General features: G+C 46.0%; 1 protein-coding gene across 5 annotated transcripts in view; it reads left to right on the top strand.

Moving 5' to 3' along the window:
• The first annotated feature begins 1211 nt into the window (after nt 1-1211).
• The window catches only part of RCOR3 (REST corepressor 3), a 37093-nt gene continuing 20046 nt past the window's right edge, over nt 1212-18258 (top strand). Inside the window, exons 1-6 of one of the 5 annotated variants that reach the window (XM_066595602.1) lie at nt 1212-1591; nt 1697-1753; nt 12939-13016; nt 14813-14865; nt 15645-15806; nt 17613-17737. In XM_066595602.1, the coding sequence (XP_066451699.1) occupies nt 1462-1591; nt 1697-1753; nt 12939-13016; nt 14813-14865; nt 15645-15806; nt 17613-17737 (605 nt within the window). In that variant the 5' untranslated portion in view covers nt 1212-1461. Of the gene's footprint in view, nt 1605-1696; nt 1754-12011; nt 12063-12938; nt 13017-14812; nt 14866-15644; nt 15807-17612; nt 17738-18258 lie in introns of those variants that run through there. The other 4 variants (XM_066595603.1, XM_066595605.1, XM_066595604.1 and 1 more) reach the window with 4 other exon arrangements.

Consider the following 18258-nt stretch of genomic DNA (forward strand, 5'->3'; position numbering starts at 1 on the left):
CCAGAGAGAGGCTGCAGATGGTGGTGAGGGGGGTAATGACAGCCGGGGAGGGACGGAGGTGGTGAGAGGGAAGAGGGTCGCTAGCACAGGTGGGGCGAGCAGAGTAGTCCAAATACTTCCTCTGTCGTTGGTTCTAACATAGTGAGTGGGTGATGGACGCAGTGCGGAGCAGACCGGGGTCGGGGCGAGCTCTGGAATGTTCAGAGACTTATTTTCGGATGTTTTCATTTTTTTCTTTGAAATAGGCGGCCAGTTCTCCAACACTGAGATCCGTCCGGGCCTGCTCCGTGGGGCTGAGGAGGGAGCGGCGGAGCAATATATATATATATATATATATATATATATATATATATATATATATATATGGTACACTGGTCTATATATGTGGTGGGAGGAGACCAGGGAGGTGAAACAAACTTGTCTGGCATGGTGGAGGGCGAGGTAATAAGTTTCAAGTATAATATATATATATATATATATATATATACATACACACACACACACACACCTGTGGTGGAGCTGTGTATACTGTCTGCAGTACACCGAGTTGTGTACACACCTGAGCTGCAGCAGTACAAGCATTGTACACTGGGGGTATATATATTTATTGGTGCTGGAGCAGTATATAGTGTCCATGGTACACCGAGCTGTATACAAGTCTGTGGTAGGGCAGTATATACATGGTGCACTGGTGTGTGTATATGTTTGTTTATGTATATATATATCTATCTATCTGTGATGGGGTAGTATATAGTGGCCACAATCCCCTGAGCTGTATACGTTTGTGCTGCAGCAGTATACACATGGTACACTGGGCTGTGTATATAGATCTGTGTTGGAGCAGTATTTAATGTACACGGTACACCAAGCTGTATATACGTCTGTAGTGGTGCAGTATATATACATGGTACACTGGTGTGTGTGGGTGTTATATATATATATATACACATATATACACACACACGCTGCAGCAGTATATATGGTACACTGGTGTGTGTGTGTATATATATATATTACACACGCCCGTGCTGCAGCAGCATACAGCCCCCTCCCGCCCGCACACGCTGTCTGGCGCAGGACACACACAGGGCTCCCCGCGCCTTGTCCTCGGTCCTTCTCCCAGGCAGTCACGTCACTGGCGGCCGTGTCACTCCGCACAGGACACCTCACGGCGGCCGCTTCCACCAGGTCAAAGAGTTCAGCGCCCACTCAGGCCCTAATCCCCTCGCACACCCGTCTGTTCCCCCTCCACCTCAGCCCAGAGCATCTCCCTCCACCTTAGCACCCCCAGCCCGCCCGCCATCTGGTCACATGACCGCCCTGAGAGCGAAGCCCTGAGCCCGACGGCGTAGTGATACCAGGCTCAGCAGTAAGCCGTCTGCGTGTGAGTGCGCCCCGAGCCTCCTCCATATTAACAAGTCCCCCTTCACCGAGACCGACTACCGGGCGGGAACCGCAGCCATGCCGGGCATGATGGACAAGGGCACCGACTTCCTAGGCAAGAACCGCAGCAACGGCACCAAGAGCCCGTCCAGCGCCTCCAATGGTCATTACTCTGAGGAGAGCGGCGGCAGCGACGACGAGCACGGTGGTAGCCTCGATCTGTGTGTGACTGAGCCTCCCCGTCCCCCGTGTCCCCGTCTGAGTGTGAGTGCGGCCTGCGCCCCCGCTATAGCCTCTCCTGTTCTCTTTACAGATGTGGGCATGAGGGTGGGAGCCGACTTCCAGGCCCGGATCCCCGACTACGAGCCCGGTACGTCTGCCATTTTGTCTGTGGGGCTGCGGCCGGGGTGGCGGTGGTAGCCTCGGTCTACCGAGTCATGTGGTGTTATATAGAGGGCGGCAGATACGTCATTATTACCCTGCTAGAGCTGCAGATACGGGGATGTATAGCATGTCTAGAAGGTCTGCATTGTATAACCTCTGTATTATATGTGCACGTGGAATATAACGTCTGATATGTAGGCAGATATCACAGTCCAGTATTAGACCGCTGCATCAATGCTTCTGCCACCAAGCAGTATTGATCTTGGACTCTGCCTTGGGCCCTCCCTCTGTTCTTCCTGGAAATGAATGAAAAGATAAACCACGGAGGGCTGGTTCGCACGGGCGGGCGCAATTTCAGTCCGAGAAAAACGGATTTCGCTGCAGGCGTGTGTGAAAAAAACGCATGTTAAAAAAAAAACGCGTGTCATCCGTTTTTTTCCCCCACATGCGCTAAGATTAAAAATTGGCGCTTTTCCCCCCCTCATTGTGGTAAAAAAAAAAATGCGTGCCAGGCCGGATTTACACGGACGAGACTCTCGCGTCAGCCGGTACGTTGCGAGAAGGACAAGACTCGCGCGAATAGATATTTTGAAAAAAAAAAAGTGGCGCATCTCATATTTTGGTGTTCCTCGGAACGCATCACACGCTGTGCGGCGCGAGCTTTACCATTGAAAGCAATGGAAGACACTTGCCGCCCCGGTAACGCGCGTGAAAGCTGCGCCGGAGGATCGATGCTTCACAGAAGTGATGGGAGGCGCTTTTTTTTTTTTTTTGCCAGAAAAACGCCTCGCATCCGTGTAAAAGCGCACGTCCCCGTATCGCGCTCACCGGGGTGTAGCAGCCGGGCGTCCGTGTTTGATGCGTATTTTAGGACGATCGTGTAAGTTATAACGCAGCGGGTTTTTTTGCCGCCCATATATACATGCGAGCTGGAGCCCATTGCGCTGTATGGGTGGGTATATACAGGTATATGCCTCATCGTGAAGCGAGGGGAATATAAATACGACAACCCCCCAGTGTACCGCTGATAACGGCCTGCGGGAGTACGCTGTCATGCGCAGTACAGTTTCGCCGCCATACGCGGCAGTACGCAGGCTCACCGCCGGCTGCACAGTTGCGGGACCGCTGCAGCGCTTTGTACTTGCAGCCATGTGACCCGCCTTATGGCTCATTCAGACAAGCGTATTGCGTGCGCAAATTTTGCGCACATGCTACACAGGTAAAAGAACCCATTGCTTTCAGTGGGTTCGTTCACATGAGCGTATCTTCCCACCGGACGGGATAAGCATCTGATATGCTCAACGAAAATGGGGGTCCCGAATATCTTCGAGTGAATGGAGCGGGGGTCTTTCCGTGGGACTGCAGCGGGTGGCGGAGTACAAGCTCCAGCAGTCCTTCACACGCTGCTGTTACTCCCTCCAACCCGGAGGAGGGCAGGGGCGCTACGATCGGTGGGCGTTCCAGCAGGCAGTCCACCACTTATCACCTGTCCAGGTGATAACTTAATATTACAAGAAACCCCCTTTAGGGATTATTCACATGTCAGCATTTTGTGAGCCAAGACCAGGATATCGCGCAGGTGGCCGGATATCGCGCTCGCCCGTGATGGACCTGTGACGGACCCTCTGAGTGGAGATTCCAACACAAAGGTGAAAGCGGCCTAACACATTGTTTTTGAATGGGGAAGGGACGGATGACAGAACACTGATGTGATCAAAGACTAATTTATACATTTCCAGGAGGAGTAACAGAGCACAACTCAGAGTTCTACAAAAAGAACTCAAGAATTTGTATTTTGTGGGGAATACGAGTATTTGCTGAAAGCAGATAAGCCAGGAGGGCCACCGATGGCAGTGACCGGTCAGAAAATGTCAGACTGCGCTCAGACTGCCATTGTATAATACGGGGTGATTATTTCGCTAGAGAACACAAACCTTCCTCAATACTGTAATCAGGTTTGGTTGTTAATTGTCAGGGCCATTTAGCCTGGCCTGATGCTGAGCTGGATTGCTGTTGAATCTTCAGTCTCCCTCTGACAGGGTTAGTTTGCTCCTGGATCTGCCATTTACCTGTTTCATCTTAGAGCCAAGTTCTGCGCTTGTTTGCATTTCTATTTGGTTTCCTGTGTTATTCCCTTGTCCGATGTAGGGTCGGCTAGTGGCCGAGGTACGGGGCAAGGTTCGTCCTGATCAGGACGGGTAATCTGCATTTAGGCACGTCCCATTCCCTGTGTTAGTTAGGTCGTCTGCACATGGACAAGTTGGATTCCGCATGCAGAATCTGACCCTGCGCCTGGCCGGTGACCCCCCGCATACCTGTCTGAAGTTTTTATCTGTGCTGCGTATGGATGGGCCAGCGCACATGCGCAGTACAGATTTTGCTGCGCAGTCGTTAAACAATGACACAGATCCCGCGACCTTTCCACAATGATGATTGCGGAAGGGCCGTGGGTCAAATGGCTTCCACAAGCCGTCCACATGGATTCCACCTAGAAATGGAGCATTCTGCGAGCAGAAAAATGGTACTAGTTTCTGCTCGTGTGCAGGAAGGGGGAGGGGAGCGGGGGGGGGGGGGGGGGGGTTCCATTGCATGCTATGGGCTGTATTTGCTGTGCATGCAAACGGCCTTACTTAGGGACAGTGTTTCCTGTGTTTTGGTTATCTTTATTGTTTTGCATGTGTGTGAGATCTACGGGGGGCGGATCCAGCACATCCTGGTTGGACGCGACATACCACGAAAAACGGCTATACGTCGCATAACCCTGGACCATTCTCTTTTGAACTTGGTGATGCCATTTGGTTTAACAAACGCTCCTGCAGTTTTCCAGTCCCTTATTAATGAGGTCCTCTATGAATTTATTAGCCGCTTTGTTCTGGTATATCTCAACGATATTCCTATCTTTTCGCCAGATTTCGATTCATATCCTATGTAATGCAGCCTTGGGAAGTTTGTGCTCAGCCAGGAGGTGTTACCTGAGTGCAGAGTAGTGTACTGTGTGCTGCACTGACAGCAGTGCTAGTATTGGATGTGCTGACTCATGGCTGCCCCCAAGCTCCTGTGTCTCCCCCTCCTCTCCTTGCTTGCATTGCTACTTGCTTACTGGCTCCACCATGTGGATAATGATAACCTCCAGGAGCGCCTGGACACGGTGCTGACATCTTTGACCGGTGCTGACATCTCTGACCAGCAGCCAATAGACGTGTGTGAATCCGCCCAGATTGACACGAAGCCAAATTTATCATGGATTACTCTTTATCTGTCAGCGATGAAGTGGGCGGTCAGAGAATACCTTGTCGCCCTGTGTCTTGTTGGGAAGAAGAGACTCATGCGATTTGTCTAGCACCCGTTTTGGTCTGTATTGAAGTATTCCAAACCGCATGTGGTGGAGACAATACCTCCGCTTAAAGGGGTTGTCCCGCGCCGAAGCAGGTTTTTTTTTTTTCAATAGCCCCCCGTTCGGCGCGAGACAAACCCGATGCAGGGGTTAAAAAAAACCAAAACGGATAGTACTTACCCGAATCCCCGCGCTCCGGTGACTCCTTACTTACATTGCGAAGATGGCCGCCGGGATCTTCACCCTCGGTGGACCGCAGGTCTTTTGTGCGGTCCATTGCCGATTCCAGCCTCCTGATTGGCTGGAATCGGCACACGTGACGGGGTGGAGCTACGAGGAGCAGCTCTCTGGCACGAGTGGCCCCATTCAGAAGGGAGAAGACCGGACTGCGCAAGCGTGTCTAATCGGGCGATTAGACGCTGAAAATTAGACGGCACTATGGAGACGAGGACGCTAGCAACGGAGCAGGTAAGTGAATAACTTCTGTATGGCTCATAATTAATGCACAATGTACATTACAAAGTGCATTAATATGGCCATACAGAAGTGTATACCCCCACTTTGTTTCGTGGGACAACCCCTTTAAGGATTTGTGTTGCAAATGTAAAGCTATTCTATATGTGCCCGTTGACTGACCGGATAGCCATGTTTCAGATGCTGCGTACATTTGACAGAAACAAATAGTGTCAAAACAATACAGATAACCAAAACATGGGAAACACTGTCCCTAAATAACTACGGTAGCATAGGGAAGGGGACCTGCCTAAAAGAGACTACCTGTCCTGATCAGGACAAACCTGGCTCTGTACCTCGGCCACTAGCTGACCCTATGTAGGACAAGGAAATAACACAGGAAATCAAATAGAAATGCAGACAAGCGCAGAACTTTGCTCTGAGATGCAACAGGTAAAGGGCAGATCCAGGACTAAACTGACTGCTAGCCCAGTCAGAGGGAGACTGATGATTCAACAGCAATTCAGCTCAGTATCAGGCCAGGCTAAATAGCCCTGACAATTAACCACAGGTGAGACTAACTACGTCTCGCCTAATACCACACCCACCAGAGTCAGAAGATAAACACCTACAAAACCTGCACCAGAGTATCAGCAAGGCAGCAACCCCAGAACCACCGCAACAGTTTGTTCCCGTGACGTTGGGACACAACTGCCATAAAGGCTTTTGACTATTTACACAGGTGTATTTCCTGTCCATGTATTTTACGGACCGCACACAGACCTGCTATACGCTGCTCACAGGCTTTTCTTTTCTCCACGGACTGCTGGTCCATATGATAGACATCGCCGCTCGTCCTATAGTGGCCCATATTATGGAACAGAATGTCTGTTTGATAGAGTTGCCCCCAAGAATCTCAGGCGAAACTCGCGTACACTCATGTAAACGGGCCCTCGGTGCGCCACAAACGTGTGTGCTTACTGTTGGCGAATACTGTGGAACGGCTTTCACTAAACAAGGTCACAGCCAGTTTGGAAGAAGTACGGTGAAGGGAGTCGCTGACCACATCCTGTATACACCAGCGGAAGGGAACGTTGAACATGACGACGCAACGCATCTCATAACTAATGCAAACCTGAGCGAAATTCAAAGTTTTTATTTTTTTTTTAATAATCTGTGGCCGCCAAGATCAGCGACGCGGACATCAGCTGACTTCTTCCCGTGCGGTTCACTGTAGGCTGTGGATACCGCAATAAGCTGCCAATAACTGGCATCCTCAAAGACGCGATGGGTCGGGAGGTTGTCGCCAATGACTCTCATTCTAAAGGATGGATGCTGGGGGCCATTTTTCAGCATATCTTCTAGGTAAGGCTGGTTTGGTAAACATACAAGGTAAATGCCGTTTTCATAGGGAACAGACCATTTACAAAGTTATTGGGGAATGTTTGGGTTTCCTAGCGAGAGAATCGCCCTCTGTTATTTTAGGCCATATGGACACAACAATTTTTTTTGTGCAGATGTAAGAGAATCGTTGACCGAAATCCCAAACTGATCTTTGTATTTCTTCTGTGGTTTTTCAAATGGATGTTCTGTGGATTCGCTCACAGATGAAGACCTTGACTGTCGCACTAGAAGAAAAAATTTCCCTGGGGGCATTGTGCCTTATGAAATGTGGGTGTTCTATGTAACGCGCGAGGCCCTGGGCTCAAAGCTTAAATGGCAGTTAATGTGTTAAAGCAACCCTCCAATCCTGGACAAATAATGGCTGCAGCCCTTCTCTGACTACCTGATGTGCGATATGCACTACATGCCGCTCTGAGTGACGTCCGTGTGAGCAGCCTGTAGTGTTTTAGACTACCAATGCATTACTAGTACACAGTGTGCTCCCCCCCCCTCACACTGACAGATGATCTCTGAAAGGACAGTTTTGAGCAATCATCTTTGCATACTTTATAGTAGCTAATTAGCTAATTAGCTACTATGCAGGCACAGCGGGACACTGCCATGGCCACTACTAGAACAATACAGCTGATTTGCATAAGCAAACAGCTGTAGTGTTCTCCACTATCAATTCACAGCAGGACACAGGCACAGAGAATCTTATCAGTGCAGTCGGCTGATAACAGACTGTGCCACTAATAACAGCTGATCCCTCAATTTTAACAAGCTGGAATTCAGCAATAACAACTCGTGCACCAAAACTGCACGATGTCATCGCATTTTGACAGAACGAGTCCCATCAATTCCCTTCTCCAGATCATTTATAAAAATGTTGACCAACACTGGGCCTAGGACTGAGTCTTGTGGTACCCCACTTGATATATTCTTCCACTTGGATGTGCAGCCATTTATGACCACTCTTTGAGTACGATCACTCAGCCAGTTGTGAATCCACTTAACAGTTGCCTTGTCAATCCCATATTTGGTCGTTTTTTAAATAAGTATGGTATGAGATACTTTTTCAAATGCTTTACTAAAGTCAAGATATACTATATCCACTGCATTTCCCTGATCAACCCAGTCGGTGATTCTGTCATAGAAGGAAATTAGATTAGGCTGGCATGACTTGTTTGTTACAAACCCATGCTGGCTCTGGTTAATTACTCTATTCCCATCCAAGCACTTGCATACATGCTGTTTAATAATTAGTTCAAAGAATTTTCCCAGTATAGAAGTCAGACTCACAGGCCTGTAGTTTCCTGGATCCACCTTATTCCCTTTTTTGAAGATAGGGACAACATTTGCCCTTTTCCAATCTTCTGGTTCTTCTGTCATCCAGGAATTTTCAAAGATTTTGGTGAGTGGTTCAGCAATTACCTCCGCTGCTTCCTTTAGTATCCTAGGATGTAATTCACCTGGACTTTGAAACTTGATTCATTTAAGTTTGCTAAGACCTTATGCACACGGTCATCACTGGCTCCGCAGCGGTAGTATAGCATGACAGGCGGCTTCCATTGACTACAATGGAAGCCGTCTGCGCGTATACCCGCAGCAAATAGGACATGCCGCGGATAATTTCACGCTGCGGAATTCCACGGTGGAATCCTGCAGCGTGTACATTTAGCTATTAGGTTCAATAGAACCTAATAGCTGTGGTGAAACGCCGCGGATTTTTAAAAGTTCGGCCTTCTCAACATGATTCTTAACCAATTCACCATGTTCATCCTGTAAGCATCCAATAGCCTCTTTGCTTTTGACATACCCCCAAAATCCTTTTTTACTGCTTTTGGCCTCAATTCATTATTAGCTTTAGCTTTTCTGACACTTGCCCTACAGTTTCTGCAGACCGCATTATATTCTTCTTTAGATATTCCCACCTCTTTCCATTTTTCTTCCTTTTTAACATCTGTGTAAGTTCTGTGTTCATCCATCCTGGACTCTTTAAATGCTTCCCATTCTTCCTTCTTTCAGGGATTGTTAACGATTGTGCTTTGAGAATCTCATTTCACAATATTTCCCAACCTTCTTGGACATTTCTTTTCTTAAGAACATCCAGCCATTGGATTCTTCCTACCCTCTTTCTGAGTCCATTAAAACCAGCCTTTCTGAAATCCAACCTTCTCCTCTTTTTATCCAAAATTCAAGGCTAGCATGATCCCTGCCTCCTAGGGTCCCAGCCACCCTTACTTCCTCCGTACTGAACTTCCGCTATGTAATGTCAATGGAGAGGGGTGGAGAAGAGCGAGGAGAGAAATCGTTGTCCCGTCTAAATGGGCCTTTTAGTGATCGCATCTTGTGTGCAGGCAGAAAAAGCAAAAGTTGTTGGCAGCACATCGATCCAAAAATGTCTTGCAAGAGGCACATTACTTAAAGGGACCCTGCCATCACCATCAACTATGTTATGGGGGGCCGGTGATGTGTTTGTGGTTTTGTTGTATTATACTCGCCTGCATCACTGAGTGACTGGCACAAGGTTGAGGCATCAATGTAGGACAGAAAGATATCTGGCTGCTGCATTCAGGATTGGAGAGTCTAACGAGGGGAAGACGGGTTAGTAGCAAATTACAGTAATTAAGTGGAGGATGGATAAGGGCAAGAATAAGAGCACTTTTAAACAGGAACTATAATCGCTCACTGGCGTTCTCTTCCGGCCACCTGCCTCCATTCATGGTAAACAGGCAGTCATTCATAGATGAACGCTATTTTACACGTGCCAACAGTTTTTTGGCTTTTAGAAGAGCTAAAAACCAGGTGATTCTGACAAGTGTTTTTGTTTTTGTTCTTCCTTTTAAGCTTGGGTGGGTGACTATCAGCCCATGTAAAAGTACCCGAAGTATGTATAATATGTTCACGGTAAGAAACAGGCATATTCTGGGGCTGTACATGACCGCCGCAGCCAATTGCTGACCTCAGCGATTTCAGGCCATGGCTCACCTAGATCAGTGATTGGCTGGAGCAGAGAACATAATGTAAAGCCCAATTAAACGCAAAGACAATCTTTCAAACAACTGAAAGATTAATGGTTTTAGTGAGTTTTGCATAACTGCTAATGGGTAGTAATGTCCATTAGCAGTTTATTACCTTCATCTGCATGTAAATGACCCTCCAGCAGCTGTTTGCAAATCCCAGCATGTCGTCTGGACTTTGCACTCAGCTGCATTGTCTTCACATGAGCTGTCAGCTGAATACAATGTAATCACATACTCCCATGGAGAACACAGTGTGCGGTCCTTATCTCTCTCTGGCTGAAAGATGGATTTTAAGCTCACCTAAAAATCATCGTTCAGGCGAAGAATAAAAGATGGAAGCGTTTACACGCAATGATTATTGCCCAGAAGCCATTGTTTGAATGAATTTTGAGGGATAATCGTTGCGTGTAAAGGGGCCTTAAGGGATGAGGCTTATAAATCTTCTGGTCCTGCTGTAAATGTGGGGGAGGAGGGGCTCCTGTTGTAGCTCTTTGTTTTGGGCTGTATTCAGACTGGGCATTAGGGGGAAAAAAGCACCGATAAACCACATACGACGATCTGCAGTAGTTTTCGATGCAGCTTTTACCACCTTGAAAGCCAATACACAACGTGATAAGACGGCACACTGTTTGTTTTCTGCTTTTTAACTTTTTAGTGCGGTTTTAACTACAGTATCTGAATACACCGTTAGGCCGCTTCCACACGTATTCACAAAACACAACGTCAGAAACGGCAGCCTTCTACCACGATTTCGTGCTGTATTTACGAATGCGCGTTACGGCATTTGACATTTTTTTTATCCCATCATTGTGATGGGTGAGGAGGTGCGTTATCAAAAACTAAAACACACAAAAATAGAGCAGGCAGCGCTTGAAAATCGCAGCATTAGAAACACTGTGTTCGAACGCTAGTCTGTGAAGCGCCATTTAAATCAATGGAGACGTTGTGCTACGGTTAGTGCGCTGATCGCGGTAAAATGACTGAGAGCAGGCTTAGCGCCGTCACACAAACGTATGCGTAAAACGCTGCATGAGCAATACAGCATTTTACCGCTGTGTGAGTCGACTGTGTGCATACATATCGCTATGTAGGGCAGCAATGTTTGCACCACACATGACATCTCGCACACGCTGTCATACGCATTTATTTTTTTTTATTTCCGCTCTGTCACTCAGCGACGTTGTGTATAAACGCCACAGATAAGCAATGTAATTGCATATGTACGCGCTATAGTACGTAATCCGTGGTAAAATAGAACATGCTGTGTTTGTTTGTTTTTTTTCTTTTTTTACGCACTTATTGTACGCAAAAAAATGCTAGTGTGAGCAGGTCAATGAAAATCAATGTACTTTCATCTCTTCACCGTGTATTATACCTGCCCTTACAGTTAAACACAGGACAGTGAAGGGGAGGGGGGGGGGGGGATATGGCTGATAATCTCTGACACATTGAGAAATATATAAGGAAATCTTCTGTTTTAACTGTACTATGAGACAACATAGGATCAAAAGAGAGGAGGAGATTTAAGGAGGAAGCGCTCTGATCTTTTCAGTGCGTTGTCTGTTAGTGACAGACAGAAGACGCTGCAGCTTCTAGTAAGTGTTTTACTAGCTCACTCCAGTGTTAGAATCCCATCTGTACTGATCAGTTGTTCTCTATGATTTTCTCCATGCTCCTGCTGCTTGCATTACACAGACAGCACAATGATTTTTGATGGGAACTATGTAATGCTCTTTTTGTGTTTTGATGTGGTGTTTTGTGTTTTAAAAACTGTGGTGGCACTACCAGATCACCAGATCACCCCAACAGACTATAGCTGATCACTAGTTGGTGTCCAAGATTTGCAGACCCTGCATTCAGTTTATCATTGGGGGTTTTTTCAAATGAAAATGAATTTCTTAAACTAGATATCGCTCTCCAATCTACTAATATATGAGCAATGTTGTATTTGGGTGGAATTTCTATTTTATGTCCTATCCTATATTTTCTTCTAGTCCTAAACGGGTCCAAGATAATGTGCTGAATCACTTTATAATATATCTTTATAGGTGTGGGCCATTATGATTAAGGCACGCAATGAAATTCATAAGGATGACATTGTAAGTGTTTTTTATGATGAAAATGAGCCTCATAGTGCAGAAAAATATATCTAAAATGATTGTTACGTCGACATAGAAAAGGGACATTTTGCTGAAATGGGTTCCCTAAAGTTGGTTGCAATGAAGCGATAATTGTTATACAATCTCCAGATCATGATGGCATACAGCCCCCTGCCTCAGAAACCAGCGAGACGGGGAGGGGATGCACACTGAGTCTTACGCTGCCTGCACACGGGCGGATCTGCGTTGCGGAGTTTGGGGCGGGCGTTTGCCTCGGGTTCTACAGCAAATGCCGTCCATAGCATGCTTTGGAAAAGTGATTCATCCTCCACACGAGTAATGTCATTTATAGCGGCCAACTAATATCTAAAATCTGAGCTAATGACAGATGTCAGGCAGGTGGTGGGAAGGATTGGACATAATCACTTTCAACTGCCTGATCATCTTATGGGTGGTAAGCTGCCACCAGCGATGTCTGGCTGGACATGCCTGTCATCTCAATGGGGAGAGTGGAATGAGATACCGTTAAATAGCCTGCACATGTATAATGGGGGTGAATGCCCAACAGCTTCTCCGCAGTCCCTTGGGGGGGAATGGAGCTGAGGCGGATCAGTAGAAAACATTATTAAATGTCCTGGAATAGTCCTTGAAAGGACTAGAATAGCATTCAGTTTTCTCTGACTTCGAAGCTTTTCTGGTTCTCACTATCATGTAACAATACTTCAGCCTGAAACCATTTGTTTGTATAGATGACAGGCAATACATTTTCTTTTAATTACTGACATTGTAATAATTACGTGAATATAATAATTATTGTCTTATTAGAGATCCTTAGGGAAAAGTGATTTATCTCTGATTTTGCCCTTTCCTTTTAAGGTGCTACGAAGTATACGGATAAAGATAATGGAGGAATGTTGGTGTGGTCTCCTTATCACATTATACCCGATCTGAAATGTAAGTACAGCATTGTCAAAACGCTTAAACTGGGGTAATACATTATACTGTTGCCATATATTTGTACACAGCGGCAGAGAATGTAACCAGCAGCAGCTGTCAATCCATGAAGAAGGCAGGAAATGGCGACATTTGGAATGATGCAATCCCGAGACTGGTGCACCTAAATGCCCAATGTGAATGGAGTGGCGGTGTTCATGTGTGACTGCTTCCTTTATGGGACAGGTAGAGATTCATGCACTTGACAATCTACCTCTGACCCATAGAAGTGAATGGAGCAGTGGTCATACATACAAACAGCTGCTACATTCACATAGGGTCTGCCTATGAGGGGAACAGTGATGAGCATGTTCAACTGCCGCACCATTTGCTTCCTTGGGACAGGTGGAGATCGATACACTCAGCTAGATCTGCCTTTGCCCCATAGAAGTAAATGGAGCAGTGGTTACGCATGCACACTGCCACTCCATTCACATGGGATATTTTGGTTGTCTGGTCTTGAGATCTCTGGGATCAGTTAGAGCTTTGGCGATTAGACATCATTCCCCCATGCCCAACACTCGTCCCTGTGTCTCCGTGCTCCTGCACGGGAGCTAGCAGAGCTGGCTCACACACAGAGCGGCCAGCAGGGGGGTGGGGCAGTGCAGGAGATTTCTCTCCTCTCGCTCCCCCGCCCCTCTCCATTGAGATATACAGAGGCCGTTCGCTACTGAACAGCCACTGTTTAAACTGCACGAAGAAGCGATAAGCTTTATCGCTCATCTTTCAGGCAGCATAAAAGATGAGAAATAAAGCTCATTGCTCATTGTGCAGTTTAAACAGCTTCCGTTTAGTAGCGAAGGCCTGCCCTGTTATTACAGTGGAGAGGGATGGGGGAGCGAGAGGAGAGAAATCTCCTGCCCCTGCTGGCCACTCCATGACACAGCCAGCTCTGCTAGCTCCCGTGCAGGAGTGCGGAGACACAGAACCGAGTGTTGGGCATCATTTGCCCGACACTCGTCCTATGTAAATGGGCCTTTATACTATATATTGCAATACTTCAGCTGTCAGTATTGTAGTATACCACCAATTTTGATGTTGCCACTCAGGACTTCAGTAGGCTCCAGGCTGCCATTTTGGCCCATCAGCACCCTCTTATCGCGCTGTGGTCGTTGCCAATAGGTTACAGGAGGGGGCACCCCCCCACCCACTGGCTGTTTAGAAGCATGGTCAGCTATGACTGGCCAGTAACTGCTGCTATCAGAGCTAACTCTGCAGCAGTTACTGGTAGTTATCAGAAACAGCTGATAGCCGCCAGGTATGGAGCAGACTCTACTTCCGAGCACTGCAGGACCGAAGGATGTTTATAGCCGTTCGGCAGTCTTGAAGTGGTTAACTTCACTTGCATCCAAAGACCCTTTTGGATCTATGAAAAGCTGTAATACGGTACCTATATGAGACCTGACTGGTGCTCCATATATCTTCAATAGCAAGGTTTTTTTCTATTAAATTCTATTTGAATCTGACATTGGAGAAAAATCTCTTGCACGCTCCATCAGGCGCCGTATTACAGAGGTGTCTCTTTCTAGAAGTATTGCCTCTGGGGGCTGATGCCTTTTGGGAGAGTAATCCCTTACCACACAGCCGCTCGCAGTCTCTCATGGAGCAGTGGTTTGTACTACAATATTGCAGGGCCTCAATGTGCCTCTATACAGATTCCTCCACACGTTTGCAACTTCATGTGACTGAATTGAAACTTTATAAACAGATGGTATATGTGAGTGTCTCTAAGTATATTTGTTCCTCTTCTCTTCCAGTGGATGAATACATTGCTATAGCAAAAGAGAAACATGGCTACAACGTGGAGCAGGTATAGATTTTGTGTTCCTTTTTAAAATAATTATCGGTGTAGCTTATGTTGTATTTGACAAAGTTAAAGGGGTTTTCCGAGGTTAGTTTAACCCTTTCCAATCCACTGTCTGACGTTTGAAGACCTTCTGCTTGAAGTCTGTACAGCTCTGATGTCGGAAGACGTCCGGCAGGGTATTCTTACTGTATATTACTGGCCGCTCTGCTGTCGGGGCCTCTCCAGCATGTTCCATACCGCAGTACTGGCTCTAGCCAGCAGATGGCACCATTGTATAATGGTGGAAAGAGAAAAACCCCTAGGAAACCCTGAATTCAAAATTGGATTGCAAAGGGTTAAAACTGCCAGGGAGCAGATTGGTGGCTGAAATAAAGGACACCCGGCATATTTCTGTCCTTCAAATATTTTACTTGGCCTAACTTCTTAATTTATTTTTGGTTTTGGTAAAAAAAACTGTGATCAGAACACAGACATGGAAAAAGCTCCTACGTAGACCTATATGTACACATGTGCTCCCATAAAAGAGGAGAACAGAGCTCTTCCATTCTTTCTGCATGGGCAGAGCAGTCAGTATACAGGAGTGCTCATGCTTGATCATTATTCTGGGGAAGGCGACTTTCTCCGGAGACTGCATGTGAGGGCCACATATTGCCCTTGGGCAGCCAGTTTACCATCGCTGGTCTACTGATTAAATGTTCTTTGCTGACGTGAAGAGCGAAAAGATACACACTTGTTAGATGCTAATAGAAAGTATGTTCATAATACGTCTTTCTTTTCTCAAGGCGCTTGGCATGCTGTTTTGGCACAAACACAATATCGAGAAATCGCTTGCTGATTTGCCCAATTTCACTCCCTTCCCTGATGAGTGGACAGTGGAAGATAAAGTTCTGTTTGAACAGGCATTTAGCTTTCATGGGAAAAGCTTCCATAGAATTCAGCAAATGGTGAGATCTTATCATATGTCATTACATGTCAGGTACCATCATCACATACCATCTGTTGATCTGTCATAAATACATCTGAGAAAATGAGATTGAAGAAGTCTATAATATTGAACTACTGCAAATTGGAAGGGCTCTCTGGGGCTCTTAAAGCCCTTTGGCACTACTCACAGGTTTCTGATACTCTTAAGAATTTAATTTTCTTTCTTTAGGCCTCATGTCCACGGGCACGCACGGATTCTAAGTGCAGAATCCCGCAGCGGATTTCTGCCGTGCCCGCAGACATGGAGCAAAAAATACATTTACTCACCTGTCCGGATGCGGCACAGGTCGCCGCCGCCGCAGCTGGATCTTCTTTTTTACTGCGTCTAAATCTATCATACCTTGAAAAATTGACTTTCAATAACTCCCGCACTTTATGTTAACCCTTCAGTGATAAAGCCTGTTTGCACCTTATTGACCAGGCCAAATTTTGGAAATCTGACATGTCACTTTAACATAGGATAACTCTGTTAAGGTTTTGCATATCCAAGTGATTCTGACATTGCTTGTTCGTCACATACTATACTTCATTTTGGTGGTAAAAATAGACCGATAGCATTTGTGTATATTTATGAAAAGTGCCAAATTGGGAACATTTTGAAAAAAGTCGTTTTTTTTCACATTTTCAACTGTAATATCAAATATGTGCAAACATACTGTACAAATTTTTGATAATATATATATTTCCATCTGTTTACTTTATGCTGGACGCACATTTGAAAAACCATTTAGGAGACGTACAAATTTAACATTATTTATCAACATTTTGAGAAACACTTTGTTTTCCTACACCAAGCCAAGATTGCAAAGGCTCATAGGCTCATAGAATGCCAGATACCCCATTTTAAAAACTACACCCCTTAGGCCGGCTGCACGCGACCGTGACGGCTCCGCCGCGGAATTCCACGGCAGAGCCCGTCAGGGCGCCCCCAAGAGACCCCAATGCTTACCTCCGGATCCGGTGTCTTCCGTCCCGCATGACGCGCCGGCCGCGTCATATGACATGCCCACAGCGTCATATGACGCGGTGGGCGGGGAAGCGGTTTCACGCTATCTTCCGCTGTGCTACAGCGGAAGATAGCGTGACGGACGGCTTCCATTGACTGCAATGGAAGCCGTCCGCGCGTACACCCGAGCATGCCGTGGGTGAGGACGGGTGATTTTACTGTGCGGAATTCCGCGGTGGAATTCCGCAACATAAGCATTGTGCTATTAGGTTCAATAGAACCTAATAGCTGCGGGCAACGCGGCGGAAATCCGTCCGTGGGAAGGAGCCCTTAATGAATTCACACAGTTTTTTTTTCAGGAGTTCATGCAATTTAGAGGAGAAAACACAAAATTTATACTTTGCAAATATGTCATTTTAAAGACCTATTTTTTTTTCTATAGTGCACATGAAAATGAGGATGGTGTGGATTTTTCCGCACCAAAAACTCTACACCACAGTCTGCATCAAAATTGCAACCAAAGAAAATGTCAAACTCTACGCCATTCATGTGAATTTTGATGTGCTCTTTTTTTTTTTATGCAGATACGCAGCAGTTTTTAGCACTTGAGTTGAAAGCGTGAAATCTACTGAGGATCTGCATTATAAATCATGTCAAAATCCGCTGCATTTGCATAGATTTTGACGCATCCAGTCAGTTTTTCCGCTGTTGAAATCTGCCCCATTTTCCAATACCTGTGAAGTACCCTAAAGCATGTTTTATTCTTATTGTGTGTGCCTATTGATATAACTTCCTAAATTTATATTTTGTTGATTTTTAGCTTCCAGATAAGACCATCGCAAGTCTGGTAAAATACTACTACTCCTGGAAAAAAACACGTTCTCGGACAAGCTTGATGGATCGGCAAGCAAGGAAGTTGGCCAGTAAAAACACTAATGGAGAAAGGTGTGCATTATTCTGCTATTGGATGATTTGTTTCTTTTTAAAAATATTTTTTTTTGTGCTTTTAGATGTAAAAGAGCATGTAGAAAGAAAGGCTTTGATGAAGAATGATTGCTTTTTCGGTTGCATCTGCTGCATATGTTGTCACATTTGACCAAGGTTGCAGGACACGAGAGACAAGTTTCCAGTTTCATGGCTACACTATGTAGTGTAGGGACTCCTCTCCTAGGGGTCACCCGGTCATGGGAGTTGTGCTCAGAGTTTGATCAGAATGTGCACTAAGAACTTGAGATTTATAAGTATAGTGAATATAGCAGTAATGAAAACAATAACAATTATGAGTACACTTAGGCCCCATTTACACGCAAAGATGATCGCTCAAAATTAGTTCAAAAGGTAAGGAGAATGACCGTTTGAGTGGTCATTTTGTGTAAGCTGCTAATGGGCACTAATACCCATTAGTAGCTTATTAGCTTCATTTACATGTAAATGAGCCTCCCTTCGCTATATGCAGATAACAGCAG

The sequence above is a fragment of the Eleutherodactylus coqui genome, chromosome 3, assembly GCF_035609145.1.
Source record: "Eleutherodactylus coqui strain aEleCoq1 chromosome 3, aEleCoq1.hap1, whole genome shotgun sequence".
Lineage (NCBI taxonomy): Eukaryota > Metazoa > Chordata > Amphibia > Anura > Eleutherodactylidae > Eleutherodactylus > Eleutherodactylus coqui.